This window comes from Mirounga leonina, unplaced genomic scaffold (assembly GCF_011800145.1).
Source record: "Mirounga leonina isolate KUSES-001 unplaced genomic scaffold, KU_Mleo_1.0 Mir_175, whole genome shotgun sequence".
Taxonomy (NCBI): domain Eukaryota; kingdom Metazoa; phylum Chordata; class Mammalia; order Carnivora; family Phocidae; genus Mirounga; species Mirounga leonina.
In genome coordinates this window covers 9909226-9922291 of record NW_023270453.1, presented here as the reverse complement: position 1 = coordinate 9922291, position 13066 = coordinate 9909226, and the positions used below count along the sequence as shown (strand labels likewise).

The window sequence follows — 13066 nt, the reverse complement described above, 5'->3', positions numbered from 1 at the left end:
AAATGGGAGGAAGGGAAGGAGGGAAGAGAAGATGCTCATAGTAGGGCATGGGAAGGTGTCCACTAGCATCTTAGTTATTCCCGGTTCTAACTCTTCATATTACTGAACCTTTGACAGAAGGAAAAGATATTCTAGTTCCTCAAATCCAGTTCTGGTTGAAAGGGGTGCTATTGGCCTTGCATTTCGGTGATGTGCCCCGATTTCTTGTGTCCTCAATTATCTGTCCTGGAAGTTCCGCTTATCCATTGTAACAGCCAAGTAATACTGAATTTCCTCTGGCCAGCCTGGAGAGCCTTAAGCTAACAGCCCCTGAAAGACAGGAAACCAGCATGGAGGTGTGGAGGGATGGGCAGGTCAGGGTATCTTCTGATCTCCTTGGGGTCAGAGAAGGGGTGGAGGGCTGTCAGTGTCCAGACGGTTTCCGGGAGAGCACTGGGCCTGCATCCACCCTGTCAGGCCCAGGAAGAAGATGCTGGATGAAGTTTCCTTTTCAGGGAGTAGATTCCCCCCCCCCTTACGGTGAAATTGGAACAGTCCTGGGAAAATGGGGCAGGTGTCAAGCAACAATCAAGAGACAAAGCTGTTTACTCAACTCAGCAGAGGGGCCAGGGGCCCTACGGGAGCGTGAGCGATAATCTGGATACAAAGAAAACTACTATTTTCTGAATCAAGAGTAGTCCCTTCAGGTTGGGGACGGGGATCTGCACGTGGGTCCCCCTCTGACAGGTGGACGTGGGAAAAGGGTGGGCAGTCAAAGAGCATCTCTGAGATGGGAGGCTAGGGGGAACTCCGAGTTCTTTTCTCCAGCCAGTAGGAAAGGATATTTCCAGGTACAAGCTCCGCCTCCGGGTGCCCTACTAAGCCCACTGCAGGCAGGGCTAAGGAGGGGGAAGCCCTCCTTTTGAGGAGGGTGTGGGGGCAGATGTTCACTTTTCACTAAGTCTCTGGGTTTCAGCAGGAGGAGAGGGGGAGAACCAGGGGGTGCCGAACAGCAGCGACGGCCGGCCAGGCCCGCCCAGGCCCGCTGGCAGTTCCAGTCCGGGGACCGAGGCAGCCCAAGAGGGGTACGAAGCCCGCGCCGGGAGGTCCCCAAATCCACCCGCAGCCCGGGCGCCTAGTAACTCCGGGAGTCCAGCTCCCAAAGGGAAAACAAGGCAGCGGCCGGCACGTCCTGCGCGTCCCCGGTCCCGAGGCTTCCAGGCTTTCTCCTCGCCACGAGGCCCTCTCCCTCGGCCAGAATTTGACGCGAGCGCCGATTTTGGTGCAATGCGAATTAGCTCTAGTCGCCGAGTCGGGAGGGACCGACAGGCTCCGGGAGGGCCAGAAGCGGGCCCGCACGGCGGGGCCCGAGTCAACGCCCACCTCCGCCTGCATCCCCACCGCCTTCTCCCGTCGCCATAACAACCGGCCCCCGCCCGCCTGCTCCGCGCCGCCCCGGGACGCACCGGCCACTGGCCCGGGCGCTCGGGGAAAGCGCCCCCACCCTCGGCGCCTCGGATCCCGGCAGCCTCGCACTCCCGCCCCCACCCCGCTGCTGCCAAGCACAACGCAGAGGCGCCCCCTCCCGCCGCCAAGGAGGAAAGCCCTCGCGCCCCCGGGACTTGACTGGAGAATTACTAAAGCACCTCAAGGGCTGGGGTCCTCCCGCGCGCGCCCCGGCGCCCTGCACCTGCCGGGGTCCCCCGCACCTGCCCTCTCCGGGGCTCCAGGGCGCGCGCCGCGGCCAGCAGACGGCGGTGCCCCGCGCCCGGTGCACGGCGCTCCCGGGGAGCAGGACATCCCCGAAGGCGGCAACGCGCCGGAGGCGGAGAGGCGGGAGGTGGCCGGGGCGCGCGGGGAGGGCGGGGAGCCCGCGGGAGGAGGAGGAGGGGGAGGAGGGGGAGGGAGCAAGGCGGGCGGCAGGGAGGGAGGAGAAGGGAGGCAAGAAAGTAGCAGAAAGTGAGGCTGGCAGCCGGCGGCAAAGGAGCGGGGCGAGCGGCGGCGGCAGGAAGTCTGTGCCCGAGACGAGCAGAAATAAGAGCCAGGGAGGGACCGCGGCGGCGGCGAGAGTGAAAGAGGAAACTGCAGAAGAGGAAGCTCTGCCGCAGCACAAAGTCTCCTCCGGCTCCCGCGCCGAGCATCCCCGCACGCCGGCCCCAGCCCTCCCGGACAGGCTCGCCGCCGCCGCCTGCGCCCCTGTCGCCGGGCGCCCCCTCCTCAGCGCGCCCAACCCGGCCCCACGCGCCCCGGCCGCGCAGCCTCGCCGCCCTCGGCACACGCCGCCCTCGTCTGCCATGGCCCGGGAGAACGGCGAGAGCAGCTCCTCCTGGAAAAAGCAAGCTGAAGACATCAAGAAAATCTTCGAGTTCAAGGAGACTCTCGGAACGTAAGTGGGGCTCCGGGAGAGAAGGGTGGAGGTACCTACCGGCGGCCGCGGGTGCACAGGCGGCGCCTGCTGCCACCACCACCGGCCACCGCAGCAGGAACCGGCTGGTCGCCGCGTCCTCATTGTCCGGTTTTCGGCTCTGCGGAGCCCCCCGCGTGTCCATCGCGTGGGGCTGCGTCCCTCGGGCGCGGGTGGACACCGCTCCCGGGCGGGGGCGAGAGGACCTCTGAGCTTTTGGGAGGACAGCCCCCGGCAGGCGACTTTCCACTTCCCCTGACACCGCCGCCCTCCTCGACTTCTTCTCCCCACGCGTGACTGTGGGCTGAGCATGGTGGATATGAGTGTTTCCTGGCTGTGTACGTTTACTCACCGTGTGTGTGGGCGCACCGTGTAGATGAGAGATAGGGTCTCGAGAAAATGGGGCTTCGGTCATTCCCATTTCTGCCCTTCCATCATGTATTCTTAGAGAATCGACATCTGCACGTACTAGGTGTAGGCAAGACTTTGGAAGCCACGCGATCATGGAAGGGAAGAATTTCGCAGTGTGCAGGGTCACGTGTGGGTAGAGCCTTACCTGAGTGCATGTCCATTTCACATAGGCTCAGCCACACACGCTGGGGTGTATGTCTCCAGGGAGGGTCTGTGAGTGTCTCCCTACAGGGGACTTCTCTCCCGGGCTACCTTTAGTCCAGTGTTGGACTGCGTCGACAGGAAGCTGAAATACTCAGAAATCGATGGCATCAGTGCCCCCAAGCATATGCTGCTCAGTTCAGTGGGTGCTCTCTTTCTGCCCAGGAGTTGGTTTTTGTTTGTTTTGTTTTGAAGCGCCCCAGAATAGGTAGGGAGGCTGATAGTGAAAGAGAATCAGGCATTGCTGGTGAGTCTGAAGTTCAAGTTATTTTCTTCCCTCATGTGATCAGTATCTGTTGGTGATCAGTATCTGTCAGTATATATATTCTCTCACACGCACACATGTGCTATATGAACTGAACATTTAACAGGGGTTCATGGAGGTGTTGATTAGGCTGGGAAGAGAAAGAGGAGGTGTTTGGTGAGCTAAATCATTGTGTTCTTCCTTCTCCCCTTCCTTCCCTTTCCCTCCTTTCCTTGTTTTTGTGTTGGCTTGCTTTTCCAGAACCACATTTTCCAACCCAGATTGTCTGCTGCCCCCTACTCAGGGTCCCCTGTGGCTGTTCAGTCATTTCCCTCACCCCCACCCCCACATCTGCAGTGGGTCCCCCAGAGTGAAGTTGTGAAGGCAGCATTCCCAGCCATGCTTCTGATTCCCAGGAAAGCACACTGGCAAGGCTGAGAATAGGGTCTCCCAGCTGTTGTGCTGTACTTTAGGGAGGGCACCTGTGGGTATAGACTATCTTTGTTGGGATGAAAATAGAAGGGACTTTGCCCTTTTTAATAAAGAGGGGTTTGGGACTGCCTCTCTCAGCATGGCCAGTTAAGGGGTGAGTTTTGGTCAAAACTTTTGAAAATTACTCTTGAGGTTTATTCGGATATGGGGTTTTGACGCTGGGATGCTCAAGTTATGGAGAAGCAAGAAGCATGCCCTTGCTTGTCATCCTGAGACCGGTTATGTGGCTGCAGAGGAGGGGATGGGAGAGAGCGGAGTCTCGGTATGTGGGAATGCCTTCCTTTGTATGGCGCATCCCCACCTGAGCCCCTCTCTCTGCTCCCCCTGCCTGCAGCTTCCAGGTGGACAGAGGCCGTCTCCCCCTAACTGACTCCTGCTTTTTAGGAGAGCCCTGCAGCCTCACCTCTGCAGCAGCCAGGCCGCGGAAGCTCAGTGAGCTGTGGCTTTATTAAGTGGCTCCTGCTGAAGCAGGTGCTGTTTGGGGGTGACTGCAGGCGGTTTTCCCTCTGGGAAGGATGGGGATTTGCCTTCTGGTACCAGAGAGGCCAGGGGAGCTGTTGCAGAACAATCTCTTGGACTCTGGTGAGGTGCCCCGTGAACTTGGGCATGGTCTCTGTTGGGGTCCCAAAGCTTTGCCTTCTGCCTTGGAAATAATTCTTTGAAAAGAAGCTTTCCACTGAGGCCCTGTGGTGCTGGCGTGGGTTCTAAAAGAGTCTAACACAAATAATTAAATGATCAAAATGTTTTTACTCAATGACGTAATAATAATAATTATAGGTGACTTTCTTAAATGAATACCAAGTATCAGGCATTATTCTAAGTGCCTTACATGTATTTCACTCTCATAATAAGCTTAGAAGGTGGGTTTTGCTATTATCCCCAATTGGCAGATTGGGGAAAAATGAGGTGACAGAGAGATTAAGTGACTCGCCAAACATGAGCTAGTTATTAAGTGGTGGAGCTGATACTTGAATCTAGGCAGAACAACTCATCATGATCCATATGGGGTTGACCTATGTTGTGGGTTATGTAACAGCAAATGTTTTCTAATAATTTGATTTAACTTGAGTATTTGGAAAGCTAATTTTAATATTAATGCAAAGAAAACATCATTCTGGGGTAACCTGTTATCTAAATATGGCAACATTTCAAAGCTTTTAGATTATCAGCATTATTTTGTCTGCTTGGACTTCGTAGCAGTGGTCTGAAGTTCAGCATGCCTGTTTCACCCGGGGCCAGCTCCAGTGACCTTGACCTGAGTCCGAATAGGGAGGTCGCTTCCCATCCTGTCTGTGCAGATGCGGAGTCTGGACCCCTCTCCTGTTGTAATGAAACCTAGCATAAGTCAAAGGCATCACTAATCAAGATTGGGATTCATTTCCAAGATACTCTGCAGTTCCAAGTCCTTTTGTTTGTCACACCTTCCCCATATGCCTTCAGGATCCTAAGGCAGGAAAGCCCTGCCAGGAGCCAGACTGTCATCTCTCAGTGTTAAAATGCTTTTAAAATGAAGCACTGTAGGGCTGCCAGGGTGGCTCAGTTGTTAAGTGTCTGCCTTTGGCTCAGGTCATGATCTCAGGGTCCTGGGATCCAGCCCCCTCATCAGGCTCCCTGCTCGGTGGGGAGTCTGCTTCTCCCTCTCCCACTCCCCCTGCTTGTGTTCCCTCTCTCGCTGTGTCTCTCTGTCAAATAAATAAATAAATAAAATCTAAAATAAAATAAAATAAAGCATCGTAAAGGCCTGAGGAGCACACTTAGCCAAACTTTGTCATCCGATATCTGGCTGCCTGATTCACATACCTTTCCCTGCGGAGCTAGAACACTTACTGTTGAAGCCAAAGGGTCGAGTCATTTAGTTTGTGTGGTCAGAGGAGACTTGCTGGAGGGTGGGGGCCAAATGGGAGTGAAGGTGGGCCCAGGAGGGTGGGAAGGAGATGAAGGAAGCCAGGGACAGCCTAGGCAAAAGGATCTGTCTTTGGGGTTTGGGCCTGGGTTAACTGATGTGCCTCTCAGTCAGGCCTCAGGAAGAACCTCCCAACCAGTGGGCTGCATGTAACTTCCTCTGAACGGGAATTCCAGAACCTGACCATAGCTCTGAGTAAGGTGAAAGACCTAATTACTGTTTAGTAATCCACGACGTGTTTTCAGATCCTTGGCACACTGTGTGAGCAAATAAATGTGTAACAGCAAATTAGGGGTAGTGAACATTTCTGTCAGTGTATTTACCAAGGCTCTTCAGACCACCTCTATTGGAGATACCTTTCAACAACTTTTGAAATTTAAAAAAAATTGCCATTTGGAGAAGAATACGGATGGGAAGAGAGCTTTGGTGTGGTGTCCAGGAAGTACCCCAGACTCATGGAAATCACTTCTGTAATTTCCACACCATGAAAGGCATCTGAACAGAGAAGGCCTCAGTACTTGGCATGACACAGAATGATTGTCCCAATATACCTCCTTTCCTCTGGAGTATAGGAAATGGCATGTCCTAGAAAATAGATCTTCATCTCTGCAGGGTGTGAATGCATGGTTTTCTTATAGACTGAGCATTTTACGGTGAAGTAATTGCTGTCGGTAGGGGGCTGGACTGGGCATCGTGGAGGGTTTGAGCCTGGCTCCCAGGTCTGGCTCAGCCACTAATGGGTTGTGTGGCCTGTGGGCTGCTTGGTCATTTGTCCACACCACTCTCTCCCTGTCTCAGCTTCCTCCTCTCTAAAATCAGGGGTGGGGGGGGACAGGGAAGACAAGAGGGTTTTCAAGTGCTCTTAGAACCCTGAGAATTTATGGCTCACCTGTATAAGGAAGCTACTCGCTGGGGCTCTTTTTTTTTTTTTTTTTTTTTTAAGATTTTATTTATTTATTCATGAGAGACAGAGAGAGAGAGGCAGAGGGAGAAGCAGGCTCCCAAGGAGCAGAGAGCCCGACGCGGGACTCGATCCCAGGACCCCGGGATCACGACCTGAGCCGAAGGCAGACGCTCAACCATCTGAGCCACCCAGGCGCCCTCGCTGGGGCTCTTTACAAGCCTTCCATGTGTGGCTAGCGCAGCTCATTTTTGTTTGGAGCGACATTTTTAGGCCCATGCTAGTAGCAAAGTGAAACAGCTCGGGACAGGAAGTCTTATCCCACTTAATGTCAATAGCATAGTGCGTTCCCTTTTTCATTAAATGAGTGCCTGCTGGTGCTGCTTTAGGAAGAGTATAAATAGAAATATCCGTGGGGCAAGCACGGTCTTTTCCCACTAGTATCATCCTTACACTCCTTATTCTGAAATTGCTCAGTAAATACACCTGTTGAGGACACGGATGATTGAGTTATCTGAAAGCCCCGGTGGAAAACACACTCAGTCTTTTTTGGGGATGTATGTTGGGGGTAAGAGGGGTAGAATGCAAAGCTGCTTCAGGTGGTTTGTATATTTGACTGGCTGGTTTAATAGTATTTATTCTGGGATTATTCAGAATTTTAGAGTCTGGGTGAAGCATTTGAAAGAATATCACCAAGAGGAACATAGGGGCAGAAGCCCCTAGATTTCTCCCTGAGGATATCCCAGGTGCGGTATTTGTTAGGAGTTTGTATTTCTCAGATCTCTTGTTTAGGGGGGCAGGATATAAATTCAGCCTCCCATACATTTAAAGATATCTACTGAGCATCTGCTGTATTCTAGGCACTGCGGGGCATAGCTACAAACAAACAACAAAAAAATACCCTCATGGAGCTTACCTTCTGGTAGGAGAACCAGGGAATGAAAAAGATAAGTAAGTAAAATGTAGAGTATGGTGCAATTACTCCAGTACACACATGAGGGAGGAAACCAAGCAGGGAAGGGGGATTCTGTGGAGTGGGGTGATGGCAACTTGAGGCCGGGTTGTCATGGATGACCTCACTGAGAAGCTAGTATTTGAATACCATCTAAAGGAGCCCTGGGACATCTGAAGGCAGAATGTTCCCATAAGAGAGGGCAGCAAGAGCTGAGGGCCTGGCGGGAAGCTTGTCTGGTGTTCCAAGAGGCCCGTGTGGCTGGGAGTGGGTGGTCAGGGGAGGGGGGTGGGAGCTAAGAGAGGCATGAGAGTGAGGAAGTGGTGGGGCAAGGCGGAGGGGAGATCGGATTCATGGAGGACCTTTATAGGCCTTCGTCAAAACTTTGTCTTTGCTCTGAGAGACGTGGGGGACATTTTGGAGGGTTTTGAGTAGAGGAGAACCTTGATCTGACTTAGGTGTTTCCATCATCACTGTACTTGGCAGTGTTGATGATGGACTGGTGGGCTTAGGGACAGAAGTGGGGAGACCAGCTTGGAGGCCATTGCAATGATCCAGGTGACAGACAGGTGGTTTAGAAGGAGGAAGTAGCTATGGAGGTGATGAGAAGTGATTGGATCCTGGATATTTTTGGAAGGGACAACAGAAAGGAATTGCTGTGGTTGGGTGTGAGATTCTCCAAGGCTTTGGGGTTGGAAGAATGGTGCCATTGGATGGTTTTGGTCAGTTTATGCAAGGATTTTCTGAGTGCCTGCTCCGTCTGCATAGCAGGGCTGTCCATGCTCTGGGAGGCTCTTGGAAACAGTTTAGAAGGTAAGCTCACATCCTTTGGGCTTCTGGGTCCCCCTTATGAGGGACTCCTACATTTCAAATGAATTTCCTTCCCTCTGAGTTTATGTCTGGAGAGGGCTTTTGAAGTGCCTCCTCCTTGGGCACAGAGGGCAAGTGGTGATAGGCTGGGTATTTTAGCAACTGGAAGAACTGCTTAATTTTCTGTGAAAATGCTGGGTTTTACCTTAGAATTATCAATAGGAAGAGCTAGCTCACCTTGATAGGTGGGCCTATAACTCTCCCATATATATAACTCTCTCCTATACCCTATAACTCTCCCACTTTATTTGGTGATTTAAAGCCCAGGCATTCCTTGAAAAATAATAAGCATGAGCATCCTTCCTGCTCCTCTCTTTGACAGGATGTTCTATATTTGGGGAGGAAAAGCCAAACATTTTTCTTGATTGGGAAAAAGATAAACACTGGTGTTATTGATTAGTGCAGTGGGATTTGGGAAGTTGCTCTTTGGGTAGAGAGCTTGTTCCTGAAGGGGCTGATAAGGACTGTGTCTCAAGCAGAAATTTCTGGTTCAAACGTGGCCACTGAATGGACAATAATTAGACTTGCTGGATGGACATTCGTGTCCCCACAGGGGAGGATTTTAGGGGTTAATTTGTTGAGTTTTTTTTTGGCTAGGTCTCCATAAATCCCCTTAATCTTTCCTTTCCCCAAATAAATCTCCTTAAATCCCCTTCAATCTCTCTTCTTCCCCTCCTCTCTCCTCTGGGACAGCTTAGGGTCCCAGAGGGGGACTGTCACATTGCTGATCAACTTGCACCCACAGTGATAGACCTCCAACCTCACACCTCCAATCCTTACCAGATTTCCCAGGAATCATCAGGGAGTCCACAGCCTCCTGGGGAGCCATATTTTTAATTGAAGAAGGAACTGCTTCTGGGTGGCCAGCAGGAAGCCTGGTGTCCTAGTCAGTTGCCTTGAGTTTCTTTTCTGGCTCGAGATGGTCAATCCAATGCATATGTAGCTAAAACAGAAGGATATGTGGACCCTGGGAGAGATGCTATCCTAATCTTCTTTCTCAGTTCACGTTGGTTATGCCCCTTCGACTTTCTTTGGTGCAGGAAACCACTTTTTCCTTGGGCTAGCTTTCACTAGATCCTGCTTGATTTCTAAAAAAAATGTTTATTATGCAGTAAATGGATTATTTAGGTTCCAGTCAGACCAAGGCTAACCTCCAAATGGATGCCACAGGCCAAGTTCATTCAGTGGCACACCAAGTTCATTCCACGTCTCCAGGGCTCGGCTTTGTGTCTTGTGGTGTTTTTCCTAGTTATTTCAGAAGGATTCAGAAACAGAGGGATTCTTTCTTCTGGGTAACACCAAATCTTAAGGATAAGCCTTGAAAATAGCATATTTGCTGAGGTCAGGTAGGAGAGGCATCAGGAGGCCATGACCCCTAACAGAAAGGTGACTCCAGCCCAACCGTTCCAAGCTGTGTGCCTCTGGAGAGGTTCCTTAATCTCTCTGAGTTAAGATGGAGATGGAAGTTGTTGCCTTGTGAAATTCTTGTAAGGATTCAATGATGTATATGAGGTGCCTGGCACGTAATTGGGATTAAGTAAAGAGTAGCTGTCATCAACTCTAGTTGCTTTCCCTAGCTGTGGTTGAGGGGCACTGCCTATGGAAATTCAGGGCCAGGACCATGGGGAAGAACATGTCAGTATCTGTTGGAAATTGATTTTTGGAAGCTCTTGTTGCAAATAGGCAGAGTGGTGCATATTTGACCTTCCTCCGCCCCCCCCCCCTCCCAAATTGATTTAAGAATCCATCAACAAGTGTTCAGTCAGCCAGGGACGAACCATTGCTGGGTGTTTTGCCCAGCACCAGTGAGTAGCTTAGTATATAATCTCTGAGGTCACTAGGACATGAGTGCAAATCGTGGTCCACTGCTTCTCAGCCATCTGGGTTTGGGCAAATTATTTGGCCATTCTCAGCCTCATGTCCATAAAACAGGATAAGACGAGCACATAATCTCAGGGCTGTAGGGAGGATTTAATGAGAGCCCATGAAAACCACTTAGTACAATGCGTGGTCCATGAATATGTTCTTGTTCCCTCTCATTAGCCCCTGTGGTGCTGGAACACTGCTCCTCAGAGGCCATTTGCACAGATCCGGAGGGTCCATGGAGCCGTTCAACATTTGCTCCCCCCAGGAGGGTGATTAGTTCATAGAGTGCTAGCATTAACCAAGAGACTCCGCCTGAAACGTCCTCTGGGCCAGCTCGTGTGCTGGAGTGACCTAGTTTGCTGTATATCACAGACTCATTCCTTCCCCTGGTTATCTCATCAGCTTTGTCTCTGCACCTCTCCCTGCATCCTGAGCTGGGGCTTTTGTTTTGTTTTGTTTTAGCCTGTCCCTGTCTGCATCAGCTTGTGCAACAGTTCTCTGAGCAGTTTCTGTCTTCCTAAACAGCTCACAGGTCTCTGAGCAGCTGTGGCCCTGCTTCGGCTTCAACCCGTGCTTTTCCTTTCCAAGAATGGCTACAGTGTGTCAGCTTTGTTTCTCATTGAAAAGAAGGTTCTGATTTGAGGGCTTAAGTAATTTATTTGCCATATGACAAAACATCGTGTTTTATAGTTTAAAGCTGATATGTCTTGAATTGATTTTAGCGGCCAGAGTATTTAAGAAATGGCAGCCTTCTGTCTGTATACCACATGGACACATGTAGCAGTTTATTTAAAAATATCTTTATGGGGGAATCGTTGGGGGGGGGAGGTGGGATAAGATCTCAAAAGTTTCATTTCCCAGGTCTCAGGATATAGGTGTGACAGTTGGGGAGCGGATCCCTTGTCTTGACCTCTCCATTTTAGCCCTTTTAATGGTCAAAGTCTGGGGTGACAATTTATTGGGACCTCTGTCATGGAGTGAGCAGGGGGAGAAAAGGCTCTGACAGTTCTGCTTGACAGAGGACCTCCCTGTCTTTCATGACCACGACACACATCAGTGCAATTGCCTTTACACCCAATGGAATTTGGTGCTGTAACTGGAACCCGAAAGGTTTTCAGTACAGCCTCGGATGTCCCTGGTTTTCAGGTGACCCTCCTGCCTGCCTCCTCCCACAACTCTGTCCCCTCTAAACTGAGACCCACAGTATTGTGGGGGAAAAGACCCCCCACAAAAAACCAAAGCCCCCAAACCCAAAAGCCCCAAATCCTTTGTGGCGTTAGAAAACTTGTGGGTGGAGGGAAGAGAGTGGGTGCCGAGTGGGAGGTTTGGCAGAGTGATGGAGGTGGCAGGTGTCCCACAGGGCTGGTGCCCCTGCCCCCACGTGTCCTTCTGTCTCTGGGCTGCCACTTCTTTAGCCTTGATAGGAATGGCCGTTTGAAAATTGCCTTGAAACATCAGAAGATATGAACACCTTGAAATAGGTTGAGGGCCCAGCCATTTAGGATGTAAGCGATTTTGAAGGAAGTGCTTTTTCTCCAACACCTAACTGAAAAGAATTTGTGTTTGAATGTAAGGCAGGAGGGAGATAGGTAATTGTAGTCTTGGGACTTTGGGGGGACTGAGGAGGCTCAGATGGGTTGCAAACTGGGAAGAGGGGGGCTGAGTGAGGCCCCCTGTGGAGCCATGACAAAGCTGGGTGCTTGCTGGCCTGGGCTCCCCAAGGGGGGTGCCGTGGTGTGGCCTCTGTGTTTCCCCAATCCCTCCTCCCAGGACCAGGCCGGGACTGTTAGCACTGTAATCCAGCCATGGCAGTGACCCCAAAGTTTGTCTAGGCTGGAGTAGGGTCCTAGGTAATCCCGAAAAATTTCATTTGTTTAAGAAAAATATGCCTTGAATAACAACAATAAAAAGCTTGTAATGACCATTTGGAGCAGACCTTGCATAAAAGTCGGGGACAGTCTGTATCTGACAATATGTGCAGGAATGATACTACTTGTGGGTTCTTTCTGCCTGTATTAGCATGGTCAGCGAAGATGGAGTTTGTGGTCCTGGTAAGGATAAAAAAGGAACGTGAGCTTTTTGTGGCCCTTTTGGCTCCTTTCACAACTGGGATATAATAACAAGACTTCATATTTGTGTGTGTGTGTTTAACTTTGGTAAAAAATACATAACAGAAAAGTTAGCGTCAAACCATTTTTAAGTGTATGGGTCAGTGGTGTTGAAGACGCTCACAGTGCTGTGCACCCGTCACCATCGTCCATCTCTAGAACTTTCTCATCCCCCCAAACTGAAACACTGTCCCCATTACACACATTACACTCCCCAGTCCACCCTCCCCCTAAGTCCTTGACAATCACCATTCTACTGCCTGTCTCTATGAATTTGACTGCTGTAGGTGCCTCATAGAAGTGAAGTCATAAAATATTTGTCCTTTTGCGACTGGCTTATTTTACTTAGGATAACGTCCTTGAGGTTCATCCACAAAGAAGCATGTACCAGAACTTCCTTCTTTTTCTTTTCTTCCCCCTTGCCTTTTAAGGCAGAATACTATTCCACGGTGTGTCTATACCCCGTTGTGTTTATTCATTCATCTGTTGGTGCACACTTGGAGTTACTTCCGCCTTTTGGCTGTCATGAATAATGCTTCATGGACTGGAGGTACATGTGTGTCTTCAAGTCCTGACTTTCAGTTCTCTTGGGTGTGTACCCAGAAGTAACACTGCTGGATCATATGGTAATTCTCTGCTGAAATTTTGGAAGTGCCGCCATATTGTTTTTCACAGCCATGTGGTGTTTCGCTGTTTGCAAAATGTTTTTTTACCTGCATGATTCGGGTATGGCCC

General features: G+C 50.8%; 1 protein-coding gene across 1 annotated transcript in view; it reads left to right on the top strand.

The window, feature by feature from the left end:
* The first annotated feature begins 1904 nt into the window (after window positions 1-1904).
* Window positions 1905-13066, top strand: part of CAMK1D (calcium/calmodulin dependent protein kinase ID) — a 428556-nt gene continuing 417394 nt past the window's right edge. Inside the window, exon 1 of the mRNA XM_035021641.1 lies at window positions 1905-2365. Within this exon, the coding sequence (XP_034877532.1) occupies window positions 2274-2365 (92 nt within the window). The 5' untranslated portion in view covers window positions 1905-2273. The remainder of the gene's footprint in view (window positions 2366-13066) is intronic.